The following is a 27,499-nucleotide window of genomic DNA, read 5'->3' as shown; positions in this document are numbered from 1 at the left end:
GAATATGGCTTGTACATGAATCTGTTAGCCCAGCAGACAGAATTGTACTTTCTCGGATTCTCATGTGTCCAGAGAACAGAAGTTAATAAATTGTTCTCCTGGCAGCTCCAACAGGTCTCTTCTAACTACCAGTAGCTAAATCTTACATTGTGTTATGTTACTTAACTGAGAAACTGGAAGTTGTAGCTGAATGATGTTCCCTTGGTATAAATTCAGGACGTTGATTCAGTGACAGTTCAGAAGGGAAAATGTGGTGCATTGAAGTAACATCCTTGCTTCTGTACTCTTCCTCTTGAACGCATTAATATGCACCAGGCATTACATGTATGAGCTCCTAGAAGTAATGAAGGAGCTGAAGTGTCACACTTCATTTCACAAGGTTACACACACAGGAGGACATACCATTTTGTAAGTGAAACCTGCAATGGTAAATTTTAGTTTTTCATCTAAAATATTCAGAAATCCCAACAGTCTGAGGAATCTCACTAGCACCTTTTTCAAAACACAGCTTGGAAATAAAAAATTTAGTAACAGGGGTCACTCCTGTGGCAATTCTAATCTGAAATTCCTACAGCAATCAGAAATATTAAATCCACTGAATGAAGTAGTTAGAGGGAGAGCCGGCTCTAGTTCTAGTCCTGTCTTTCTCAGTAGGTTTCCTATAGAAGCCTAACAGAAAATTTGTATTATAACTGTTACAGTGGCGTACTCATTTTTTTTTTTTCACATAAGAGCCGTAAATAAGTCTGTGTGCCTTTTTTACTAGGTTCAATTATGCTCATAACAAGAAGGCTTGTTTCCTTATGATCAAAACTAAATACATACCAAAAAACTGGGTCAGAAAATTCAAAAATTACTGTCTTCTTCCAAGAAAAGAAGTCTACACTTAACAGCATGTCCCTTGTAGATCCTTCACCTTTCTCTGAAGGGTACTCGTGGAACATTGTTCCCAACTCCAAAATACTCACAGGGCTGCATAGCTAGTTATTACCTCACTCCTAAGAGTTATAACATTTAGTATTCATTCACTCTAAAATAATCTATGCCACTGTCTCTATGGGCTCCTTAATGCTTTTTTGCAAAATAAACAAATAAATTGGAAATAAAAAGTTGGATCGCCTTCACTATAGAGATAGAGATAAACACAGTCGAAGTATTATCTCTAACTCAAAGTGTCATCCATACATAAAAGCCCTTAATGCAGGTTTCACAAGTGATTTTAGTTTGAGTTGGCTGTCCTGCTGAGTTAAAACTAACTGCTAATGGAGCCCTTCTCAAGTCAAATCCATTCAATGGACATTCATCCTTCAGCACCTTCCTGATATATCTATATACAGGAAGAAAAGACTTTTTTTCCCCTCATAAGGTACTGGAAAAAAATCAGAGTGCCATTCAGGATGAAGAACTATAGGACACTCCTGAATACCTCAATGTTATACACAGGTGATCAAGTAAATACAGGATTAGTTTGGAAAGTAAATACAGAAGTATTGCATAACCATCCTTTGCTCAAGGATGCTCTTCCTTGAGAAAATAAAATATTTCAATGGTACATGTATAAGGAAAAATATATTATGGTCTTCAAAGTTTTTTTGTTTATTCTAGTAGCATATGTACAGGGTTTTCAAAAAGATGGACCCAATTCGAAATTACTATTACTTTGAAATTGGGTCCATCTTTTTGAAACACTCGGAAGGCCAGGGGTGTCAAACTCATTTTCACTGGGGGTCACGTCAACCTCGTGGTTGCCTTCAAAGGGCCGAATGTAATTTTAGGACTGCATAAATGTAACTACTACTACATTTAACTGTATCACACACACAGACTCTAGACAGAGTAACTAAACATATTCTTCAGACTTTATCATGTCTTGTTTTCTTACCCTCTTTTTAAAGAGTAACAGATACTTCTAATTCAGTTGAGTTTCCACATGCATCAAATCTGGCTTGTGTTCTCACATATTTCTGTTATTTTAATCACCAGAAATATTTATTTCTGCTTAAGCAAGTATGTGTTCATAATAATTGTAATTTTAAGTTGGCAGAAAAACTTGGAATATTAAACAGTTTCTCTATGCTCCACACCCTGTTTACAGCCACAGTATATAAAGTGTATATGCTATATTTAGCTGAAGAGAGGCTTGTTACTAAACTGTTTCTTATCACTTATGAGTAATCTGCCAATAGCCTGAAACTCTCCTGCTGCTGGGAGATATTCTATAAAATTTCATTTTATATTGAAATTATAACAAATGGGAGTTGCAATGATATGTTTGCTCTTACAGAGCTTGAGAGTGAAAAAAATACAAGTAAGCAGCAGGGAAGCAGGTAATGGCTTAGTTAATCACAGTTTAATGCTCTTCATCTTCCTCACTTAACTTTTCTCACTGAGAAAACTAACTTTTCCACTTTGGGTGAGGTTTTTTTCCCCTGCACAGTAGAGCATTATTCTCCATCTCAGAATACCTGCCTCTCTCTCACCTGTTGCCAGTTCATGTTTCTTCTCTCCTACCCAAATACAGACACAGTGTTCTAGGTGCATGCAATGTGTACTGATTAGTGAACACCTTTCAAAATACAATCTGTTAAAACACTGTCTAGAATTTTACTAAGTAAATATATTTGATTTTTCTGACAAAGGCTGTGCTTCTTTCCCTGATAATACCATTGTTTGCACTCTCATCAAGCCTACAGTTGATACCAAATTGGGGGGACCAGTCACTTTTTTCTAGGGCAGGGCTGCCATTCTGAGGGACATGGACAGGCAGGATGAATAGGTTGAAATTCAACAAGGACATGTGCAAAGTCCTGTCCCTGGGAAGGAATTTCCTTGGAATGGGTACAGCCTGGAGCCAACTTCCTGAAAAGCAGCTGTGGGGGAGAGAGCCTGGGGGTCCTGGTATGCAGCAAGTGGCACACGGGCCAAGAGGCATGGTACACACAGTCCCCCAATATATGTATTAGCTATATTGATAATTATCTGAAATTTCAGTTGTCCAAATGTTTTCTGTCTCCCCTGGCATTTAGATAACTGAGTCACAGACTCTTCACTTTAATTCTGTGTCTTTTCATGCCAAGAAGAAAAACACGCTGCACAAATTACACTGGAAAAATTAAAGCTGAATATTATCCACACTTTCTGAACTTTTTATGATGTAATATTTAAACTGCCCAAGGAATACTAATGTCAATTTTAAAAATTATTATTATTTTTCCTCCATTGGTAATAATGAAATATTTTCTCTTTTTCTGATTTGTGACCTATATTCCTATGGAGGAGGAGAGGAGGAGAGGAGAGGAGAGGAGAGGAGAGGAGGGGAGGGGAGGGGAGGGGAGGGGAGGGGAGGGGAGGGGAGGGGAGGGGAGGGGAGAGGAGAGGAGAGGAGAGGAGAGGAGAGGAGAGGAGAGGAGAGGAGAGGAGAGGAGAGGAGAGGAGAGGAGAGGAGAGGAGAGGAGAGGAGAGGAGAGGAGAGGAGAGGAGAGGAGAGGAGAGGAGAGGAGAGGAGAGGAGAGGAGAGGAGAGGAGGCCGAAAGGCAACAATTTTTGAAAAAAATCATTTTTTTCTGTGTATTTTATTATAGATAACTTTACTGCTCAGTTGAGCCATGGAGCTGCACTGTTTGGGGCTGCAACACTACATTTTCCCTGGTGATCACCCAGCAGATTAGTGTCTGCCAGAATGTCAGACTTTATCTTTCTCCAGTGATCGTCAGAAAAATTACCACCTCAGTTTCCTTGGCTGATGAAATGCTGTTAACATTTCTCTTCTTAGCCAAAAGTGAACAGAATCAGCACTAATGTTGAGGACCCCTGAATACTCCATTGCCTCTTACAGTCAGTCCTACATGTTACTGACCATTTCAATGGGAGTGAGCAATAAACAGTTTTTTGGATGACAATAATCATAACCATTTGCAATAGCCATGGAAAGTCAAGCTTTGAATTAATCAGTAAAGTATTCTAAGGGACCTTATTGAAAGACAGTGCAGTATTCATGCTCAGTGATGGTGGGAGTTATTCCAATGCCCATATAACAAAAAGCAATTAAATTAGGAAACAAATCACTTGGGTTGATGCTGATTGTATGAGAGAAATTAAAATACAGTGAAACTTCATTTTATATAAGAAAAATACACTGTATGCATTAAACAACATAACATTGAATTAACCTATATAAGTTGATTAAATTACTGTAAAATTAAAGCACATGAAAAGTAACACAAGCAGGGAAGAAGCAGTATTTCAACCACTCAGTCAGCAAATGGATAAGATGTAGACTATGTGGGTGAGATTTAGTTCCCCTAACCAGAGATATCTCAATTCTCTTTTATAATCAATGAACTGAAACGGGAACGCCAGCAGTCATCTGACCTATGCTAAGCATCTCCTTCAGGAAAAGATGAACCTTACACTAAAAAAGTTTTACACTTACCCTATGAAATCATACTTTTCTCTGTTGATTCTGAGGGTAGTCTAGATGACTAGTTCTATGATATAAATAGCATAGATTCACCTCTGTCTGTACAGAAGAGAAAGAATTAACAAGACCGTATGGAGAGGCAGAAAGGCAGACTGAACATGGGAGGTCACAGAGGCAGGTGAATTTTAGAAGTAGGAGAAGGCAAGTTCTGGGAAATCAAACAGTCCTTCAGGAAAGCTGATCTCTAGATGGAAAGATGAACTGGTCAAAAATCTTTCTACACTCCATAGGTCAGTTTCTTTTTCACTCTTAGAGATTAATCCAGGCTCAGAACATGAATACGAAGTTCCTTCAAATGAATACAGCAAAATTCAGCCCTAAGACAAAATTCTTACAAGTATAACTCCATAAGAAATCTTTGAAGTTATTAGTATATCTCAATGGGCTTTTGTTTCATCTGTTTTTTGCCCCAAGTTTAACAGCAGAAAATTAGGAAAAGGCCATGGTGTATGGCAAAGTGGTGCTTCAGACTTATCATTTGGGCTTCATTATTCCTGTCTATGACTTCTAGCTCAGCAGCAAACAGGATACTTTTTTTAGCTGGTATGTGGCAAAGACTGAAGGGGAGATTCTCTCCATTCTAGTTTTATTTTAAGTCAGCAATGTCAGCAGTCATCACAGGGAACAATTTATTTGATATCCATATTCTACCTCAAGAAGTCATTGACATCTCCCATATTTGCTTCTGCCCAAATCTTTCTCTAAATATATATCTGCGAATCAGTAATAATCTTACAACATTGTCATTCAGGACAGGACTCGCGCTACCCTATGTCAGTTGCACAGAAACTAAGCTACTCATCTATACTCTTTCTATAGTCACTAAAGAGAAAAATCTACTTCCAGGGCATGAGGTATTCCATCCTGAATTCTGGAAACCTCATTTTTTTACCCATCTATCCAGGAGGACCCAAATTTTTGCTTAATTGCCTGCTTCCATGCCTAGACTGTCATTTGATATGCAAGATCCATGCCATGTTGTCATCAGTATCCTTTTTCTGAGAACTGGCTGAAAAGCAGGTTTACGTGGGCCACGACGGCCACAGACTGGGAAGGCTTAGTTTGTGAAACTCTCAGAGGACTCTAAGCGAGCTGTTATCTTCTCATGCCTGACTCGTCCCATGCTGTTGAAAATGATTTATAGCATGCACGTTGCTGCTCCTATGAAGTGCCCAAGAACAAGAAAAAGATTGTGTGAGTGCATTTACTGCTAGTGCTAAGATACTTTTTGTCAGCATAAGAGCAAGATCCTCTTTAGCTCAAAAAATCCTGCATCTTGGCATGCATACTTTGGCATGCAGGTCAGGGATGTTATTAATCACTAAGTGGAGGGAGGGCAGATGTGAAATATTTTAGGCAGTTTATGGTAGAAAGACTTGAAAAATTCATTTAATCTAAAATAAAGATCCTAAGGAAAGGAAGGTCAAAGAAACACACTGGAGAGAAACTAGATGGGTTATTCCACTGAGAGGTGGGGGTGTACTCTTTCTCTGGGGGTGGTGTAAGTGCAGTTCAGAAAAGCCTCCTCTGAACGTGGTTTAAGTATACTCGATCCTGAGCTAGCTTCTAGATACACATTTCTGTCTATGTCACAAAGAGTGAATACTGACTTTTTTCAAATTAATCAAAACCTATTTGTTTTCTTGATGTTGTGTGAATACAAATTAAAGCCCAGCTCTCTTTAGATTTTGAAGTATTCCATATGTTTTCCACTGCACACATTTGGCAGAAAAGCTTTGAAACACAGTTGAATTGTGCAACACTGTGAAGCTTAACAACATCTGTCAGCTTCAAATACTTAAGTCTGAGTTTTTTTCTGAAATTAATTCTATATGTTGGTTACAACATTATTAATAGATTCCCAAAATCTCTGGGATAATATAAAAAAAAACACCTGTTTTTTAAAGATTTTAAAATTTCTCAGGATAGAATTTGAGAATAAGACTGTCTTTAAATGGACCCAAGAATCTCCTTCAGTTTCTACCTTAGTGTTTGGTTCTCTTAGCTTCTATTTCTCAGCTTTGCAAAATTAACTCCTAAGCAGTGAAATCTTGTGCCTAACTTTCAAGGTAACTCTGCAATGCTTTTATGGCACTGCATTCTGCTTCTGGACATAGTTCAGTGTACAGAAAAACCCTCCCACATGAGCAGGAATGGATTCCAAATGTCCACCTATGAAATTCAGAAGTGAAGCTCATTTTTTAAAAGAAATGTCTTACTGTAAAACGCAGCTCCTTTCCCGAGAGCCTAATTATGAAGCAATTGCTTTTACCGGGCCTGAGGGCATTTTATTTTTAGTGAGTTTAATGATGCCACATGCCGGCATGTTCAGGAGCATTTTGCAGAAAGAGCTATATTCAAACTCTTTCTGTAGTACCTACTTAGCAGACTTAAGCAGAAATCTTTCATTACCCAATATATGGAGGAACTCTTTCATCTACACTTTAATTCAGAGTGCTGTTTTCTTTACAGCAGAAAAAGAGAGGAATACTATTTGCTGTGTAGAATTATTATCTAGTATTTTAAAAGGGGGTTTTTTTGCTAGTTAAAATAGAGACATGCTAGAAGACTTATAGTTTACATTATGTCAGCATCAGGTTTGCACACAACAGTTGTGGAATACAGAAGCCATAGTGAATAAATTATTTCTCTCTTCTGTATGCAAGTATGAAATTGAAAAAATCACACTAAATTGTGATTAATAGAAAATGGCCTGGCTGGCATTCTGCCTTATGTGAGGTAGTTGAAATGTCAAAGTAAAGATCTGTTTAACAAAATAAGCAAATATTAAAATAATCATGCATAACTTAAGACACACATTTCAGTTTAATGTCACTGCTCTTCTCCAGATGTAAGAGTGGGCTTTATTTGCTATAGGTATTCCTGGTATTGAAACTACTCCTGAATAACAACATCTTCTTCAAGGTTACATAAGCTTTAATTTATCTGTCTTGAAATTCACACATTAACTAGTTTCTCTTAAATTATGTAAGTATCCTCCATATTAATTTAAAATATTTAAGAAATTGAGGTATAGTTACAAACATTATTTGCATAAATGAAACTGCAGCATCTTGGCATTGCTCACATGTATGAAGAGTCAGACGTATGTTGTTACGGGTGTACTTTGTACCCTCTCAATCTGACACAATACGAGGTTGTTTAAATGGAAATAGCCTAGGCTGATGGAAACTGAAATCAATTTTCTTCAGTCCTTCAGAGGGACTAAAATTTAGAAGGTGGGAAAACTTGACAGAAGAAACAAGGGATTTAAGTATTAATGGTGGGTTTTACAAAACACAGCACCCTTCTGACTCCTGTCCAAATAAAAAGACAGGATATGGCTCGGGTTCACACACAGAAACTGAGGACTTGGGAAGCACTCCCGGGACAAGTTGGACATCGGCTCTAAGGCTCTCAAGCAGCTTGAGAGAAATGGAGGGAACACTTCTAAACAAGTGTGTGTTTTTCATATAAGAGAAAAATGGAAGGAGAGAGACAAAAAAAGAGAAGGAAATACATACAAGCAAAGTATTGCTGAAGAAGAAATTATATACAGGCATAGAACTCTTAGACTATTTAGAGGATTCTTGGGTGATTAATTGGCTAAAGCAGGCAAACATGCACAGATGTTTTAGTGCTTTGTTCAGGTCTGTATGTTTATAAAGTAAAGAATAACTCTTCTGGAGCCTGCATGTCTGTTTGCTTCATTTGCACATCTCCCTAAAGACTAGAAGTGTAAATCCTCCACAAGGCTGCAGAAAAATACATGCTTGAAGTAATGGGAAGTCTTAAAATATTCTGGAGCTCTTGGGCAGTGATACTGCAGATCTGCAGGGAAAATCCAAGGAATCTTTTGTGTTCCTTTTTTTTTTCATTTAACCCAAGAACACTTCTGAGTTCTCAAAAAAGACAGGTGCCCCAGCTTTGCCCTGACTTCATACTCAAGTGACACACCTGTGTGCCAGCAAGTCAGTCCACACACAGCCAGGGTTGAAGGAGAATGTCAGTGCTATACCCTGCTCAGAGCAAGGAAAGGAACAAGGTTCGGTAGCCCATTGTGGTGGGACCTGAACATAGCAGTGTGCTGAAGGGCAGCTCTACCAGGCTGGGTGGCATCATGGAGAGAGACAGCTTCTGGGTACCAGAAATTTTCTTTTGTTACCCATTTTCTTCTATTACAGATTTGAAACCCACTGATTTTACACTAACAGGAAGAAGCCACACCTTGTACACCAGTAATCCCCAAAGCTGACCTATTCATCTTAAAAAATGTATATTAACGGTATTTTATGTATATCATATTGCCCATATAAGGGTATCAGTATTGTTTACAGATTTTAATTATATTTCATAATAATCTTCATTATGCAGATGCCTAAACTGAAGCTTAAAGAATTTGAAACCTTCTCAAAATGGTTGTGTAGTTGCACTGAACTTAAAAGTTTAAAACTGCAGAAGTGATGGAAAGAAGACAAAAATAGTGGCCATAGATTTTACATGAAAATGTGGAGACTATGGTTTTTAATTTATGAAACATAAAGCCTGGAAAACCTCAGAATAGTCTGAAGCTCATTACTCCTGTCATTGCAGTATTCTTTAATCATTATAGCACTGATAGTAAGCTTAAGAACTTATAAATGGATATGTACAAACATCGGTTCTCCAGGAGGGATAGTCATGGCACTGAGAAAGTACTGGTATTTTCTGTAAAATGAATACTGATTTCTGCAACTTAAGCTACCAGTATAAAAATGTGAAGTAATATTTTTAGAAAATGTGAACTTAAAACTAGGTTCCTAAAAGCATTGTCTCACAATCTCAATATAAAAAGCATTTTTCAGAACTGGTGTGTCACTCTCGAATGACCACAGAACAGTCCACGCTTCCCACCCCCTTTTACTCTCTCTTTTTCAATGAGCAAAAATTAAGGGTGTACCCAGAGTTAGGTGTATAATGAAGAAAAATTAAGATCTGACATACTAACTGTATCATTCATAAAAAATAAAATAACATCATTCAGTGTAAAGTAAGTGAAACAATGTTGCCAGGAATAACAGCCAAAGAGAACCCCAAGGAAGCTGGTAAAGGACTTTGAGGCACATGTGTGGCACCACTCAGAATGTCAGTTTAGCCAAATAATGAAACCGAAAAGAAAGCAGAAATTCACATAACAAAGTTGTGAATTCTAACTATAAAATTACCTTCGGAATTATATTGTCTTATTCAATAAATACTCAACAAACTTCCAATTAAAATTTTGACAACAAAGACATATAGCAAAGAAATTCTGGCAGCTGGCAATACTTGAATGTCGAAAACATTTAGGACTCTGCTTAGACATGGCAAGAGGGACTCAGCACTTCACAGAAAGTTTAGTGTTAGGGGAAAATCTACAAATGTCTTCAAGGACAAATGCTGCACTGTGCAGAGAAAGGACAAAGCAACCAACACCTACAGGAACAGGCCTGGTTCTGCTCTCTTTGGTTTGGCACTACCCAGCCAACACTTAGAGCCACTCACCCAGCACTTATAGCCATACAGCCACTGCATGGATGGCCAAAAAAACAGCCACAATACACACTGCCTTTACTCCACATAGTAGTTAAAGGGTGAGGGAGGGAAATTGGGTTATTTCGGAAAGGAAACTGAGGGGAAAGTAGCTGAGAAAGCAGGCCTACACAGGCAAAAGGACTCTACAAGAAAAAATATTTAAAACAATCCTATGCCAGAGACATATTACTTAGAGGGAGATACAAGAGCTGCAGGAATCTTTAGCACGGAAGATTTCAGTCTGCAGGGTTGAGTTTTAAATCCCAGCAGCCATGGCTGCAGCATATCTAAATAGCTTACTTTGTAAAGTGATGGTTTAGCTGAAGCATTGCTTCCCAGCACTTGGCTCATAAGCAACAGGAACTCAGAGAAAAAAAAGGTCGAAGCGAAGACACAAACAGTCAGACCAACCAGTATACATTTTACCCAAAGCAATTGCTGTCAAAATTAATGGAGATCTCTCTCCCATTACTTCTGCTCCTGGAGTCCATGTTTCTATTTGTCTGTCCGCAGACACTAGCTTACCAAGCATCTACATATACATTGCTTTGATTTGCACTCCCTGCTCGATAGTATATTTTTCTCCCGTTCCTCAATTTCAAGCCAAACATAATTAGCTCAGTCAGTAGCACCATTTTCCAAATGCATTGCCAGGTCTCAGCTCTCTCACGTCCTCTCCTTTTTGTCAGTATCCCAAGAGTGTCCTTCTTGATCTTTTCATAAAGGCTATATGTAAGCAGATTCTTTCTAAAGTTTCGCTCTCTAAAACACACATTCTTCCCGATTGCTAAAACTGTCACCAAGGCTCGTATCACCGCGCACCTCGGTTATTGCAATTTTCTCCCTCAACCTAGACAGATGTCATCTGGCATTGGTATCCATGCAAAATGCTCCTGTGAAGTTCATTTTCTGATCCCATCATCTGTCTGTGTCATTGTTACCTACACATCCATCCACTGGACACCCTTTCCCCACTCTCATCGGTTACAGCTACCTACTTTCATTTCCAAGAAATTTCGAAGTCTAATTCAGTCCCCTTCAGCCCTCTCCAAGCATTTCTTATTCTGTACCCAACAGCTCATTATCCTTGCCCTCCACGTCTGACTTGTTAAATGTGAGGATCTTTGTTCCTTTTTCTGTGCCATTCTTCTTGGTAAACATCCCTGAATGAATAGTACGAGACAATTGAAAATATTATATTCATTGTCTGCATCCAAGATTAGAAGCACCGAGGTTTTGAATTCAAAATGTGGTAACAGTAAAGCTAGATGAATAATTTACAGCATGGAATATATTTAATGAATTTTGCTTAATTTTCTGTTTACAAAATGGTGAATTTGGTATTCAGAAGCACTCATCCAATAATCTTTGTAAATTACTCTTGCCATGTTGCTTAAAAACAAGCAAATTTGAAAATTGATCTGTTTTGATGTATGTATAGCTTACATGGTAAATTTCTGTAGCCTAGTTACAGGAGTATATCTTAAGAGGCAGGCTCTGGGTACAAACACTAGTGAATACATATCTAAAAGTCACTGCCTGGCAATAACTTCTAAGATTCCAGTTGTTGTGGTGATCTTTCCTAGGAATAAACTTAGCTTCCAGAATATCATTCAAAACAAAAGATATAAACACATGAGCTATTTTCATTTTAAAATGCAAATGCTTTTTTGAAGTAATTGTCATTTTATTTTAAGCCTAATTCTCTAAGGCAAAGAAAAATGGTTCATTGCTTGTGTTCTGTCTTTCTGTAATGCTCAACTGAGTCATTTTTGCTTAAACCCACAGTTACTTTTTTAGACTTCTGGTTAAAAAAATAAATGAAAAACAAATTTGGGAGGAGAAAAAAAGGTATGTACAGCTTCAAAATAGCCACAACGTACATTGTCTTGCTCATGCGTGGGCTGTGGAGAGAAGCAGGGGATGTGTAGGGAGGCTCAGGGGACATGCAGATGTAGGGAGATGGAGGAAAACCCAGGATGAAAGGATCTGAGAAAGAACTGACTATATTAAGGCAGTAACAGTGGAGAAAAGGTTTTAGAGGTGTAAGACATTCTTCCATAGAAAAACAGGCTTTGTTTATTCCTCTGCTCATATAATTAATGGACGTCTTAACTTGCTGGAGTGTTTATTCCTTTTCTGAATGCATACATCTTTTCTTCGCTATCTCAGCAGCCATCATCTTATTCCACTGGTCAGGACAGTATTTCCATAAAGTAACACCTATCTAAAGTGGCACCAAGCTAGGTAAAATGCAGTAAGCCATGGTCTAAATGATATCATATTAATGACCTATGTAAAAATATTCTTTCTTAGTATTCTCACAGGGCTCAGCCAAACTTCCTTCCAAACAGGACATAGAGTTTTACATACTTTATCTCCTATTCCCATGCAACCATAGTTTTCAACAAAGAATGTCCTGAATGCCTCAAAACAGTTAACTAAAATTAATCATCTGGGAAAATACTAACGACACCCATGTACCAAATAGAGTATGTGAAACAGGGTCACTAGATATCACTCGTGACTGAGGGTCAGAAGTTCCTCAAGCCCCATTCTCAGAGCTGGATTGAGATCCCGTGCAGTGACACCAGATAAATACAAACTGAGCTCAAACTTCCACTATTTTCTGGCTACATCACTGTAACAATTTTCAAATGATGGTTGGTACCTTACCTCGTAGTTCTCCCCGAGCGTGGCCTTTGGCTTCAGAGCACTAGTTAATAACAAATCCTTAGCCCGGGAGCACAAAACTGCGATCTTTTACTTTGGTATACTGTCCTACCAGCCTGTATCTATACCATGTTCAGTTCTGTGGTACATATTGTAACTTTTGAGCCACCGTTATAATTTAGGTGGGTAATTAATATTTTTGATGCCTTTTAAAGTGTATTAGAAGCTATAAATGAAAGGAACAGAACTCATCTGAAGACATTTTCTCTACAGCCTGTCAACAAATACTATTTGAAACAGTTTGAAACTAGTGATTTAGTTTGCAAGGCTCAGACAGAAAACAAAGTCAATATATAAATTTAGAACAACTTTTTCCTTTGATGCATTCAGTAATGAAAAAGAAATTTGCTCTGCCTTTCCTATCACAAAATTAAAGATATTATATAAACAAAATATATTCTATGCAGATTTCACAGGATAATGATACAGATAATTTCTTAACTGCATTTATTAAATTCTACCTCCCCTCTTTTATCTCTCATATACATACTGGACACCAAACCCACTGAAGAGAAGTAAAGGTGATGAAGTCTGTAACAGGACCAACACGTGTGCTTGCTCCTTTACTGCAGAGCACCACAGGAGCTTGGAACCCCAGTGCTGTGTCCCACTCACCCCCTTTACTGTGAATGGATGTCTGCCATCCTCTTCTTGTTTTTCAGTGGAAGTTTAAATAACTTATAACACTTCTTTTTAGTGAATGCTCTTCTCATTATGGAAAATTCGAATTATTTCAGAGGAGAGATAAGTGCCTAAGCCCAAAACCATTTCAAGTTTCAACTGAGACAGAAAGCACTTGAGTGCCTTCCAGCAGCATCAGCTTGGGCTGGAATCATTGCTGCGCACTTCATCACCCCTATGACACTCTGGTTGATGTGTCACCTGAAGGAAACCATGCTATAATAGAGGAAGTGTACGTACCTACAGGAAAATGGGAATATGAGGAATATGAGGCATATATTCCCATGGGGAAACCATGATGACAATTCAACATCAAAGTATTTGATTTTCAATGGGCATATTTCAGATTGATTTTTTCACATGAAACAAAAATATTGTCTTTCCATATTTTCAGGGAAAGTGTGCAATTTAGGAAGATGGCTACTGGGATTTTTTTCCTATCTTAGTTTCAATTAGACTTTGCTAACTTAGGACTTCAGTTATTACCTTGTAGATGTCCAGGAATCCACACTGATGGTCAAACCGCGTGTAGAGTTCATTCAGCATGCTGATGACCTGCATGGGCGTGCACTGTGCACAGATGGCAGTGAAGCCAACAATGTCTGAGAAGAGCATGGTGACATCATCAAACTTCCTGGCCTGAACCTGCTGCCCCTGCCACAGCTGCTGAGCCACTTCTTCAGGGAAAATAGAAATAAGGAGATCTACTGTTTTCTTCTTCTCCTCTTCCAGGGCTTGGTGTGTGCATTCTAGCGTTGCCTTCAGCTTATCCATTCGTTTTTTCAAGCCATCCTGGGCCTTTGCTTGCTCCCCAACCAATATGACATCGCGAGTAGCATCATGGATAGGTATGTCCGAAAGATGGAGGCCTCGGCCCATGAGTTCATCCAGCTTGTCCACACAGGGGGAACCCAGAAACAAAATTGAATTTGATTCTGGCACGTGAATCATTTGTCCTTTAATTTCCATCACCTACAAAGTAAGAATAGAGGTTAGAAAAGGAAAAATTAGCTAATATATTTGGATCCTCACTCTATTTTCTCCACCTTTCCTGTTCAGCTGAACTGATAAACATAAATGTAGCCTTTTATATGGAAGCCTCTTACACCTACCTGTTCAGGTAATGAGACTCACACAGTCTCCTCACCAACGTGAGTCAGAAAATAGCCTATAGTAACACAAAAGTATTCCCAAATCAGATGTCAGATTCTATTTTAACCCAATTAATTAAGAAAGTGACCGCAATAACATGTGTTTCTCAGAATAGTGTGTAAATAATGCTTTTAAATTTTGCTCCTGGAATGTACCTGGCCTTAAAAGAAAGTTTCAGAATACCTCCTACAATGTTACTTAGCTTATTATCAAAAGCACAAAATAAAAGGGAAATGAGAACTATCTGAAAGCAGATTAGCGAAATGGTGAAGTAGCTTCCATTCTTTTTCAGCCAAACAGCTACTAAGTCAAATGCAGCCATGTTATAGAGGAACTAAATTAGAAAAGATGTGAGAAAGAACTCCATAAAATAATAAATGGCATGGAAAAAGTGTACCCGTGCTTCTGTTTCCTATTTGCCTTCTCATACATGCAGCAGAGTTGAAGGCTGACTTTCTGCTAGAGTCTGCAGATTTCTTGGTAATATTGATTAATGTAATTTGTATTTGAAGAACAGAAGAAGGAACAGTAGGAAAGGAGTAGCAGGTGGTTTGTCACTCTGCTTTATAGATTTCATATTTGCCAGTAAATGGGTAGATGTTTTGAGTGCTGTCCAGCGGTTGACACCAACAAGGCCCTGGCTGGATACCTCTTGCTCCATGATGGCAGTTGAGCACAGAACTACCACACGGAAATGGACATTGAAAACCAACTGTGATGATATATTTGGCATTTGGGGCTACATACATTCTGATTTTTATTCACTTACTTGGGTCACACAAAAGTTACTGTCCAATACTGTAAAGGGACATTTCTCACCTGAATATAGTATTTAAAAACCAAAACCACATGAACAGAAAACTAAGATGAAAATGTTTTGTTTAAGCAGAAAATAATTAAATCAGATAAACTTGATTTCTTTGTAGATACAGCCTGCCATAGCCTCTGCCATGAAAAACAATCATGGTTAACGTTTTCATTACAGGATTGCAGAAAGACCAGGGCAATACTGTACTTGGTGATCTAAAAAAATTATCTCATAGACAAAACAGGCACAGCACACAAACCTTGTGCATCTAAGCACCGTGTTAGGCACCATAATGCCTTAAATCTGTATTCTTCTATTCCACACAATCCACTGAAATAAAAAGGTCTCCTCCAGTCACCCTTTCTTTCATCATGTAGGCATTCTCTCACTCTCACATGATTCACTTTATCATTTAATCCTCCTTCCATCCATAACCCTCCCAAGCAGAACAGGAAAACCTCAACCACAGAATCCAGAGGTGTGTGTGGCTTTGATTGTGATTGAAGTGTCCAGAGGCCTGGAAGCTCCTGCAGAGCTGACGGCTACCCCTACATGGCACTTTTATGTTTGGGGAAGGTGTTGGGAAGCTCCTGTTTCTATTATGGATTTCTTATATCAGATAAAATTCTGTCACTGCAGATCCTACTGTCAAGATGGGCACTGAGCCTATCCTGTCCCTATGCCCCATACCCCATGCTGCCAGCTACCCGACAGATGTAACTTCTGATGTCAGCATGGCAACTCGGCAAATAAAAGTAAATTAAACTAATTAAAATTTACAAGTTTCCTAATTTATGTTCCCACATACTTGCTAATATTTACATTTCTAAGCTCAGTTTTCTCAGCTCTGTTCTGGGTCAGCCATCTCTGTGAGAAAGCCAGCTACCTAGATGGGCAGATTTAATGCTCCAAGAATAATTGTTCTTTTTAATTTTTTAAACATATGGCTCCCTGCTCAAAACATAAGGGAAACAGGTGCTTTCTTTGTGCATGCAGCCTTGTCCTCTCAAGGGGCACATAAAAAATTGTTTCAACTCTGAAGTACAAATTGCCAAATGTGAAATACACTATATGGCATTTCTAAACTCTCTTCTTATTTTGTTCCCCTTTGCCAGAGAGTTTTTCTGTTTTCTGTTCATAGAACTTCACTGGTGTGCAAAATAACTGTATCTCATATTATCACTTCTCTCTTCCACCTCCAGGTGAAAATAAGTTGTCAGCTCAGGAGAAGGGAGTGTGACCACAGACCCTGGCTGAGCCAGCCTGGCCTGGGGCTGGGCTGCCTGTTAGCAAGGAGCCGTGTTCCTTCTGCCAACCTGCTGTGAGACTAGAAGAAAATTAACGCATCCCTCTGTGCTCCTGCTTCGCCTTTGTCAATTTGAGGTGTTAAACTCTTTGATGTGATCTCTGTCCGTGTGAATATATTGTGCCAACCCTCCCCTGGTGGATTCTTCTCAGGAAACACTGATGGAGTGAATAACATACTAAACAGGCACTCTGGAGTCCTCTGCTCTGCTTCTGGGTTACCCCAGGAAAATTATCAACTCTGAGGGCTGGTTTGGCCTTTCAGCACAGCAGGAATGAGGATATTGACCACCTGTAGCACTTTGAGACTTACATGTGAGAAGCAATAGGAGACACAAACAGTCCTGTAAAATGCGTAACTAATAATAACTTGTTCTTCTGCCCAAGTGAACTGAGCCCCTGCTTCAACAGGTTGAGGTTTTCCAGAGTATTTTTAGAAACTTTTGCAAAGATATTCTCCCCATGCAACAAGCAGTTGCATGAGTTTCCTATAAGTGTCAAAGGTTCAGTACTATTTTGGCTTTATCCTCTGAATATTATTATCACTTGCTCTGCTTAAGAGGAATAGTTGATGTTGCCTATCACTCCTTTGATGTTACGTTACTGATCTTGATGTCCTGCTCTCTCTTGATGAATGAGGAGGTTTTTTTTAGAAAATGGCATGCTGGTCTCTTCAAGTTGCCAAATCTGGACACCAGAAACAAAGCTGGACCTGCTCGCCTAGGGAAAAACACTCAGGTCTTGTAAAACACAACAGCAGAGAAGAGCTAAGACTGCATCACTCTCCTCACTTTTTGCAAAGCCCTTTCCTTTCCAAATAAGTTTCTGAGATGATTCATACTCTTTCTAGAGGACTTTGGTTGGCAGCCGTGATCCAGCATAAGATCTACCTCTCTTCTGTGGACTCTTGCCTCTTACATCCTTCTCTGCATCTTAAACTGAATTAAATGGGACATCAGATTTGCCTGAAGCTTGCCATAGCAAGTCACACTTCTGGGCATCTCCCCAGACATGGACTGCTTTACACCTGGACCATAAGCCCACAGTCAATCAGTATATCATCTTTCTTGTAAGCAGGGAAAGATTGAAACATTTCTGTCCTCAGATGTATTTCATTACTGCTACATTTCATTGTTTTCCTGTTTCTTTAGTTATAATCTCACTGAACAAAATGAGAATAATTCTACTGCCTTCAGAGGGCATTCTCTTGATCTACAGTGGTATAAGAGAACGTTTTGAAATGAACAATTACACATCATATTTTATGGGATTACGTTGCTGTGAAACAATGGTGCAGCCCAAGTAGCTCTAGGATGAAAAACAAAAACCTATTGATGAATATAACTATCACTGCAAATCCACTGCAAAGAAAGGGGAGGAAACAGAAGAGGCCCAGCTTGTCAGGAACTCCTTCAGCCTCTCTCCCCAAAGACCCACCCAGGGAACACTGACAGACTCTAAAGTTGCTGTTTGAGAACATGAGAGAGTCTCCTACTGTGCTGTACACCAACAGCTACTTCATTAGGTACACAATATCCAACGCTCCGCATGCTCTGGATGCGTGCCACCCTAGGATTAAGTATGGATCAAAAGCTTATGAATCAAATGCCAACTCCACTGCCTGGTCTTTAAGGAAAAGCACAGGAAAAAGCCTCATTTGTTGCACTGGTGGAAGACAATACTTCTCTGTACAAAGATGGGTGTTTTGCAAGGGTGACTGAGATAAAAGTAGGTGTAGACACCTTCTGGAAAATATTAAGGGAGACAGTATTTTTTGAGAAAGAATTGGGGTCTTAAAAAATAATTTTCTTCATCATAAGGCCAGGCCACATATCCTGCAGCCTCTGCAATCCACAAATTTTAGTGGAGCTGCTGCTTTGACTGTGTTCAGTATGCAATCCCTCCCAAACTGTGATTATAGCCTTCTTTATTTAGGAGTTTTTATTGGGAGTGGGTCAGGAAACTTACAGTGCTAGGCCACAGGGCTGTAAACAGTTACACATGCATGCCTGACTTCATACAATGAAAAAATTAAATGAAAATAAACAAACATGCTTTTTTTCACAGGCCCGTGATCATTTAGAGGACTGGGAAGAATGGAGGAGAATCAGCTTATGACAAATGAACCTGGACACCACCATCACTTCAAGGTACAAAGAAAATAACATAAACTCAGAAAACAAATAAAAAGCATCACTGCACACTGAGGACAAGAGTATAAGGTGACAATTAGAAAGGTGAGCCAGCTGATAGACTAAACTTTAAAACAGCTATATTCACTTCTCTGAATATCCTGTAGGATACACAGCAGTGTCTCAGGGACATTTACAGCAAGATATTCCAAAATATTTAGTGGTTAGGGGCTTAAGGGACTTTTTGAGCACTGGACAAGGCAACAGGACACTTCTAGAAATAAATGTTATGAGTCTACTTGTCATTTTTCCAAGTGACAGATCTAGGAGAAGGGCTGCAAGCATGATGGACAACACTGGAATTAAAAAAAAAATCTCTTAAACTGGAGATATAGACTAAAAATAGAATTCAAAATAAGGACAAGAAATATGCTTAGGCAGAAATAATCAAATGCAAAAAAATATAGGCAGGCTAATAGTTCCTAAGAAGACAGCCCAGAGTCTATAGAGTGAAACAGCCAACAAGTCATGCTGTCATTAAGAAAGAAAACACTATGCGGACTATGTAAACAAGAATATAGCTTGCAAAACACAGGAAGTAATCCTTCTGCTCTGACCACCAGTGTTCAGGCCCCAGATGGACAAATCTGTTCCTGTTTAGTATAACAAAGAGGTGGATCAATTTGAGAGTCTGGTGAAGAGCAATGAATGTGATGAAAGGCCTAGAAAATATGACCTACAAAAAAATTTGAAAAACTTGATGGTTTATCCCTAGGAAGAAAAATCTCAGGGTGGGACTAAGAAACTCTTCAAATATGCTAAGAGCAGATGCAAAGAGGTCAGAAATAAGTCCTTCATTGGTTTAACATATTTCTGTTTTAAATGCTCAAACATCCTTTCAGTTAAAGAAATCTTGATATGCCCATAAATTTAGCCCTGCCCTGTTGTCACAACTCTGAGGTTAAACAGAGAGAAAGGAATAGCCATTACAACCTCCCCTGTAGTCCAGCTCTGCTTGTAGAGTGGGGTAAGTCAGAGCCACAGCCAGCAGAGCTAACTGTGGAGAAAGATTCATGCAAATAAGAAAAATTTATATTCAAATGAAGCCCTCACAAAGCTTGAAGGGAAAAAAAAAAGGCATCTGAATTCAATATAATAATCAGAACACGCCAGCTTCCATTACACCTGTGTTATTGATAAAGCTAAGAAAAGAATCTATCTTCTTCACAGAAACGAAAAAATATTTTTTCAATCAATGCCTAATGCAATTGAATAAACTAGTCAGCGTTTGCTGCACACAACTCAGGACACGCTCGGGTTCTTGCAAAAGTATAAGTCTCAGCATTTGCTTGCAAGTTTGGGTTTCCAGCTCAATGCGTTGTCAAAAGAACATTATTCCACACAGCAGCAAAGTGACTGTTACAAATTTCTGCTTATTTATAGAAATCCCCAGGGTGTTACATAATGTGCAAAAGTCTCCAGACCAAAATGAGCAAATTTAACATTTTCTGTGCATCATAGATACCTCCCAGACATAGAATGGCAGCACTAATAATGCAGGGAACCCACCTTTAGGGAATTCAAAACTTTGGTGGGAATACATTCATGTTCTATAATGTAAAAAGAGTGATAATGAGACAAGCATTAAAATCTTTCAGTTGTAAACTTGGACCTCCAAAGTGATTTCTTCATATCAAAAGAATAAGAGTGTGACAGACTAAAAGCAGACAAATTGTTAGAAAGACCTTCTCCACATGAAGCATAGGTATGCATGGCAAATCGATGCATGGAGCCATCTCTAAGTAAATATGAAAGGAGAAGAGGTAAAGGATATGGCTCTATTATTTGCACATTACTCTGTCAAAGCAACTAGATAAACAAAAGGAAATGGTGGATTACACCTGAAAAGATCACAGAATGAAAAGATCATGGTGATATACAATTTCTCCTTTCTTGCTTCAAGACACAGACAGAAGGGGTTCAGAAACTGCAGGACTTCTGCTCTCAGACCCAGAAACTGTAGGATTTCTGCTCTCAGACCCAGAAACTGTAGGATTTCTGCTCTCAGACCCACACGCAGCGCCTGAAGTGATAGACCGTATGAGCCCCATGCAACTTGATAGAATCATAGAATCACAGAATCATTTCAGTTGGAAGAGACCCTCAGGATCATCAAGTCTAACCATAACCTAACCTAACCCTAGCACTAAACCATGTCCCTAAGAACCTCATCTAAACAACTTTTAAACACCTCCAGGGGTGGTGACTCCACCACTTCCCCTGGGCAGCCTGTTCCAATGCCTGACAAGTTCTCAATGAGATTTATATTCTTGACATAAAGTTTAAAATGGACAGGAGGATTAACTGCTCTGAGAAGCTGCAGAGATTCCAGTTCATGGGTTATTTCACCATTTTTTCAGATAACTTTGAGTCAGCCAGGAGCCTTTTTAAAAAACCCCTGAAAACCAGAAGCCCTGCTGCTTGACACAAGCTTTGAGAACGGTGCTCACAATAAACATGCTCCAAACAGGACATCCCCAAGCCACACACTTATATTAATTTTGCATTTAAATACAAGCAAAATGCTTTTTTTTTGTACTTACAACCCCACCACAGTTTGATTAAAACAAATCAATCAAAGTGTAAGTGAAACTTCTCGTATTTAACAATCTCTGTGTTTATGTCAGACAAATGGAAGAGAATCACACTACATTTCCAATGAATGTATGTTAAACACTACTTCTTATTTTAAGCCTTTCCTGTGAAAAAATAAATTGATTATTTTTGTTGCATTTTTCTTTCTATTTTTAAAAAGGGATGGAGTATGAGAAAACAAGAATGTAACATTTAAGAAAGTCACTAAAGCTCTCTGAAAAATTGGTTCTTCAGATCGAATGAATCTCCATTACCCTGATAAGGCAGTGAGATGGAGGCTGACACGAATGCACATTTAGTTTGCAAACTTCACAGAGGTAAAAATTATGCACATTACAGTTAAGTTACCTGAAATCATTATGCTAAATTAATAGATATAGACCCTAATACAATACTTTTCATGTCGTCTTCTGCATCTGCTAATATTTTAAGAAAATTCACATGAATTATCTTTTATAATATCAGGTATTCTTTGACTTCCAAACATTCCTGTGTGTGACTCTTACAATGTACTTAGTCAAAAGAAAATCTTGTAAGCCATGTAGGAAAGTGATGAGCCTCATATTTTGCTTTTAGTGGGGTGGGGGCCGAGGTAAGAAAGAATCTGTGAAAAAAATGAAACTGTGGTTCCAGTTCTTGACCCCCAGAGAGCACATGATGAGCCCACAGCTCCTACCCCAGAAGCTGATCTGAGGGTCCGCACCACAGCCTGGCCCCCAGCTGGACACCTGTTCCTGGGACTGAGCTCAACACACGTACTGAGGAGTCTCTGGCTCACCACTGGTTTCAATGGTGGCTGGGCTGGTCCTTACCAGAGCAGCCTTTACGCAGAGAGCTCTGAATTACAAGCAGAAAATTCCACTTCTGAACAAAAGATAATGCACCATCATTAAGTACCTTTGTCTGCTTGACTGCAACTTTGAAACCTTGTCTCTCTTTTCTTTTTTTGGAACTTATCTTACTAAGTATCATAATTACCAGCACCCAGAGCAAGGTAATGCTCGGCACATTCCACTAGACCTGGTTTTACAAAAAGTCAAAGCACCTGCAGAGAAATATTTGTATAAGTCTAATATATAATAATAAAAATAATTTCAAATTGCCTTTAAGTTACAACACTTTTTATTTTAAAAGAAACATGTAATTTTATTTTTACCTTTTGTTTACAACACAAACCCGTTATCAAAAATCTTTCAACTTGTTTTGAATTATTTGACAACATTTTTAAGAACCATTAAGATATGCAACAGCAGTAGTAGCTGATTGAAAGACACTAGAGGATGAGCAAAATCCTTCCTTTAGCTTAAAATTCATCCTGTTCCATACCTCTAGATCTTCCTTTTTTTTTCTTTTTTCCTTTTTTCTTGGCAGTGCAGCTTCCACAGAGCACTGTGCATCATGTGCATCACACCTTTGCTTTTCTACTGAGCTCACACTACAACATGCTTGACTTAACACTCAGGACGACACAAGTGAGATCACCAAGATTATCTACCTGGCTAAAAAAAAAGTCCTACATACATTCACGTGCTCAAAACTTTAATTATCTCATGCCTGTAAAGACCTTTATAATTGACAAATGTTAGCTTGTTATGGACAGATATTTTTATTTATTTCTATCAATGCCAACCAAGCAAGATTATGGAAGAATGTGCCAGTGCACTGAAGGCAGTGAAAAGGCTCCCATTTTCCACAGTATTTTCACTGTTTGGATTAGTTGCTACTGTTTTCACCATAAGAAATCAGTCCTGCCCCTAATCCTTCCACTATCAGTATTCAGCTCCTAGCAAAAGCCTCTTGTTTGACCATGATCTGTCCGAGGTGCCAGAGATGACCTGCTCACAGCAAGTACTCTTAGTCATTTGGTGATATTTCTTGCTAAGTCTTTTTCTTTCTCAGAACCAGGTTAGTCTGTTCCTTTGTGCAAATTGTTTTTATCAAAATGCAATGAAATGGTTAAATTAGAATGTTTATTCATGAGAACAGCAGGCAATGAGCAGCAGAAGCTGCTTTCCCCTTTGATCTGTGCAGAACAGATAAATATAGCAACCATTAGGAGATGTGACATTTTATCACCAACCTAGGTATCTTAAAATTCCTGTGATTAAAAGATCTCTTAGCGCATGCACTAACTAGCTTGCACGAGTTCTTCTCCTTAAGGACTTACATGGTCCAACTCTTTCCCTATTTCATATTAGGTATATAAATCTGCTCCAAATTCCTGCCAGCACCACACGAAGGAAACTGACTAAATGTGGAGTCCTCTGTTGGTATTTTTACTTTTTTTCTTTTCTCTTTATTACCTCATATATCAAGTACTTTTGCAGCTTTGATAAAAGACTCTATCATTAGAATTTGATACCAAGATTAATCAACTGTGATCTCTTGGTGCGGTATAAATTTTCAGACCACCAGGAGAAGAAATTTCTTCTTTTCCCAGTACAATCATTCTTAAGTTAGATATAATTAGAAAGACCCATTCTACCTCTCAGTGAAGTCATTGTAAATACATCCAGCTGATTTTAGTGGGAACTGTACCAGGTCTTTAAAATTAAATTTCCTGTATTTTTCTTAAAAAGGTGGAATTTCTTTCAATATGTTCAACACAATACATTAGAGCATTAGGTGACCTTTCATCCATCACTTTCTATTAGTTACCATATTTGACACCTACAAATAAAAGACAATCTTCATGTGGAGTCTCTTACAGGCCATGCTAATGATCTGAATTTGGGAAGAATGCATTGGCCTGGTTTAGCAGTTCCAGGTTAAGGATGTCATTTTTAACAAAATACACAATGTATTTATTTTACAACACATCAAGAAATTAAAAGCAAACAAAAACATTTAAATGCCTTTAACATAATTTTAAACAGAGTATATTATATAGAGTGTGAGAAGGAACAGCCAGATGTAGTGAATATTCACATTTCTATATGCATTAAAATATCCATTTAGTTTCCAATTTCGTCATTGCAATAACTTGATTTTTCCTTCAAATCATGACAAAGAAAATAATGAAAAAGAATTAGGTGGAAGGTGGTATTTTAAAATGAAAACATGGTCTCTGTTGCCTTAATTTTCTAGCAGAAATCGAAGAAAGTAGTTAGAGCAAGTTGTTTCTACGGCCCAGGCTGACAACAAAAGAGAAATATGAAGCTCTCCCCAAGGTCTTAGCTGCTTCACATTGCTACCTGGAGGCCACCAAAGCCTGGAGGAAGGTTGGTCCTTCAAGCACAAAGGTATGGGGCAAGTGTCAGTGTGGATGCAAAGGGGAGACCCAGCTGTCACAGTGAAGAAGAACAAGGGAAGCAATCACTCTATAAATGTGGAGAACTGCCGCCTTAGGAAACTCCCCACTCAGTTTACAGCCTTCTGTCCTCAGATACCTCCAGGGAGGTTTGCAAAACTGCTCAGTACTTGCTGTGAGCAGACAGACCACGAGCCAGCCCAGCTCCAGACACCACGGGACTGCCCCAGCACAGTGTCCTGCCTCTGCTGAAGCGCCCTGCTGAGCAGCACAGAATATTTGCTCAGGCACAGCATGATGCTAACCCGGCTTTGGGATCTGGGCCAGCTTGCCCATTGCAGGCTGACAGACCGAGCGGAGCTAATGAGAAGCTGTCTGTACACACATCGACAGGACCAGCTTGTCCAATTAATGCAAAGACTGACCTTGCTATATTTGAAAAGGCAGTTACATGGCATGGACTAGCCAGCAGGGGCCTTGACAAAAGTTTTCCAGACAGTTCCAGGCTAGATGCGATGCTGTTGCTGCAAATGGAAGGGGCTGATGAGCCTCCTGTTCATCACAGTGTTCGAAACTGGCATCACATCAAAGGGTGTCACTGTAGAAATACAGACCCCTAGTGCTGTCCTCAGCTGTAACCCAGAAGTGTGGGTTTTGTGGGCTCAGTGGCAAGCTTCCCCCAGGGGCTGTGCCCCCTCAGACCCTGCTCGGGGTATTAAGGACCCTGCCTGACGCTTGGTTACAGGAGCAGGGGCTCATTGATGTTCTTCCTTCCATAGCCCCTGACAGAAAAAGGACCCTGCCTAGAATCTCTCATGAAAAAGACCTCATGAGAAGATCTCACAAGAAAACAGACTCCCACTGTGGAAATTAATTTACCTTAGTTTTTCCAGTTTTTACCTGGAAATCTGCAGCCTTTTGTGGTGATGATTCACCATACGGCTCAGTTTTATTAAGCATTTGTGGTACCTACTTCCTCTGGCATGAATGTTTTCATTATTTGCACTGCATTTTCATTATTTATTTGGCTTTTGCTTTACATGGCCTGTCATTGACTCATGTAAACTTACATGGTATATAGACTTACTTCTTTTACATGCCTACACTCATAAATACCTCCTTCAGCACAAGTCATGATCCACTTGGATTCAACAAGCCAAAGGTAGGCTTAATAATACACAGTTTTGTCTTACATTATTTCGCACAAATACCAGATATTCCTAGAGTGCTGTAGTACACTGTAATATGTACATTTTTCCTACACATTTACACTGGAAATCCCATCCTCTCTTCTGAGCATTATCTTCTTATGTTTAATGATACTCAAACTAACATAAACACTAAAAATAGAAGTATTTCCTAAGTTTTCAAATACAACTTGCAATATTTGGTGTCCTCCAGAATGTTCAATTTTTGTTATTTTATTATTTTCCATAATCTCATACTAAAGTATTAAGAGTATACAGAGCACTTCGAGTAATATTAAATGGTATTGCATTATCAAGGAGGTGATTCTCTGAAATAAAATTCTAACCCTCAAAATGGCACTGGTTGTCTTAGGAATACAGAATATAGGACCTAAGCCTCTCATGTGTGATCATATGATTTATTTATGAAGTTAAAATAAATAAAAATAAGCCAGTTTTCCAAAATAATCTATTCTTGCACCATATTCCATCAGAAGAAGAATTACCAGAAAAAAAGGGACAGTAAAATTTAGCAGTTCTTAATCACACTGCAACAGTCTTTTGATTTCAGTCAATGGGATTATTCACAGATCAGTTGATTTCTTTAAAAGGAGAAACTATTCTTGTATTCACCAAGGAAATGAGAGAAAATGAAGATGATTACACAGCTTCAGGTAAGACAAAATGGCACAGAAAAGCAAACTGATTTATGTGCCTATTTCTGTGTTAAGACACAAATTCTCTCACAAGAAAGCATGTTACCTTTTGTTTAAAGAAGTTTTCCAACTGCTTTAAAAATGCAGGGCTTTCTAGGGGGAAGGATGTTCCTGAGCTGTAGCAATGAAAAGGCCTAATCTGAAGAAGTATGAAGTTAATGGGGAGGCTGCCCCTGACAGCAGCACGGTCTGCGACAGAGGGTCGCAAATGAGTGGAAAATTCCTCTTCTGTCAAATGATCAAAATACATTCATATTTTACTGGAGGAAACTAAAGATTCTAGGTTATGTCTACCAAGGTACACTACAAGTATATGTTGTGCCAGTTTATTATAATAAACGGGAACAATCTGGCATAACCAGCTCTCAGATGACATTTGCGGTTTGTCAGTCCCAGCTAAGCAGTGCAACCAGCCATCTTCCCCAACCGCTTCCCACACATTTGTGAAAGGGAATAACACCCTTCGCTCAACAGGCAAGAAAATAAGGATTGTTTACCAGAACTCATCTTGATGTCTCAGTGACTTGTGAAAACATGGAAGAGTGAAAGCTCCTGCTCTCCTTTCTGCTTTGGTTGATGGCCCCTCAGTCAATCTAAACCACGTCTGTATTTCACACACAATAACCAAACCGAAATATGTTAAATGACCACAGATTACCAAGGTACATCAATTACATTTACATCCTCAAAGTAAAAATCCTGGCTTCGTGAAATAAATGGCTAAACAGCCAACTTTTCTATGTAGAGAACTCCACTGCAGCTTCTCTTCTGTGCTATGAAATTATATACTATTTGAAGACTGACGACCATATATAAAATCCACTGTCTCTGCTTACTGCAAAGGTTC

At 38.8% G+C, this 27,499-nt stretch overlaps 1 protein-coding gene across 1 annotated transcript in view; it reads right to left on the bottom strand.

The window, feature by feature from the left end:
* The window catches only part of GUCY1A2 (guanylate cyclase 1 soluble subunit alpha 2), a gene marked incomplete at both ends in the record, with an annotated part of 148,032 nt that overhangs the window by 50,224 nt on the left and 70,309 nt on the right, over window positions 1-27,499 (bottom strand). Inside the window, one exon of the mRNA XM_080350626.1 lies at window positions 13,934-14,419. Coding sequence (XP_080206752.1) covers window positions 13,934-14,419 — 486 coding nt within the window. The remainder of the gene's footprint in view (window positions 1-13,933; window positions 14,420-27,499) is intronic.

This window comes from Nesoenas mayeri (assembly GCF_963082525.1).
Source record: "Nesoenas mayeri genome assembly, chromosome: 1".
NCBI classification, from domain to species: Eukaryota; Metazoa; Chordata; class Aves; order Columbiformes; family Columbidae; genus Nesoenas; species Nesoenas mayeri.
The sequence above is the reverse complement of the archived record's forward strand: the minus strand, read 5'-3'. Positions and strand labels throughout refer to the sequence as shown.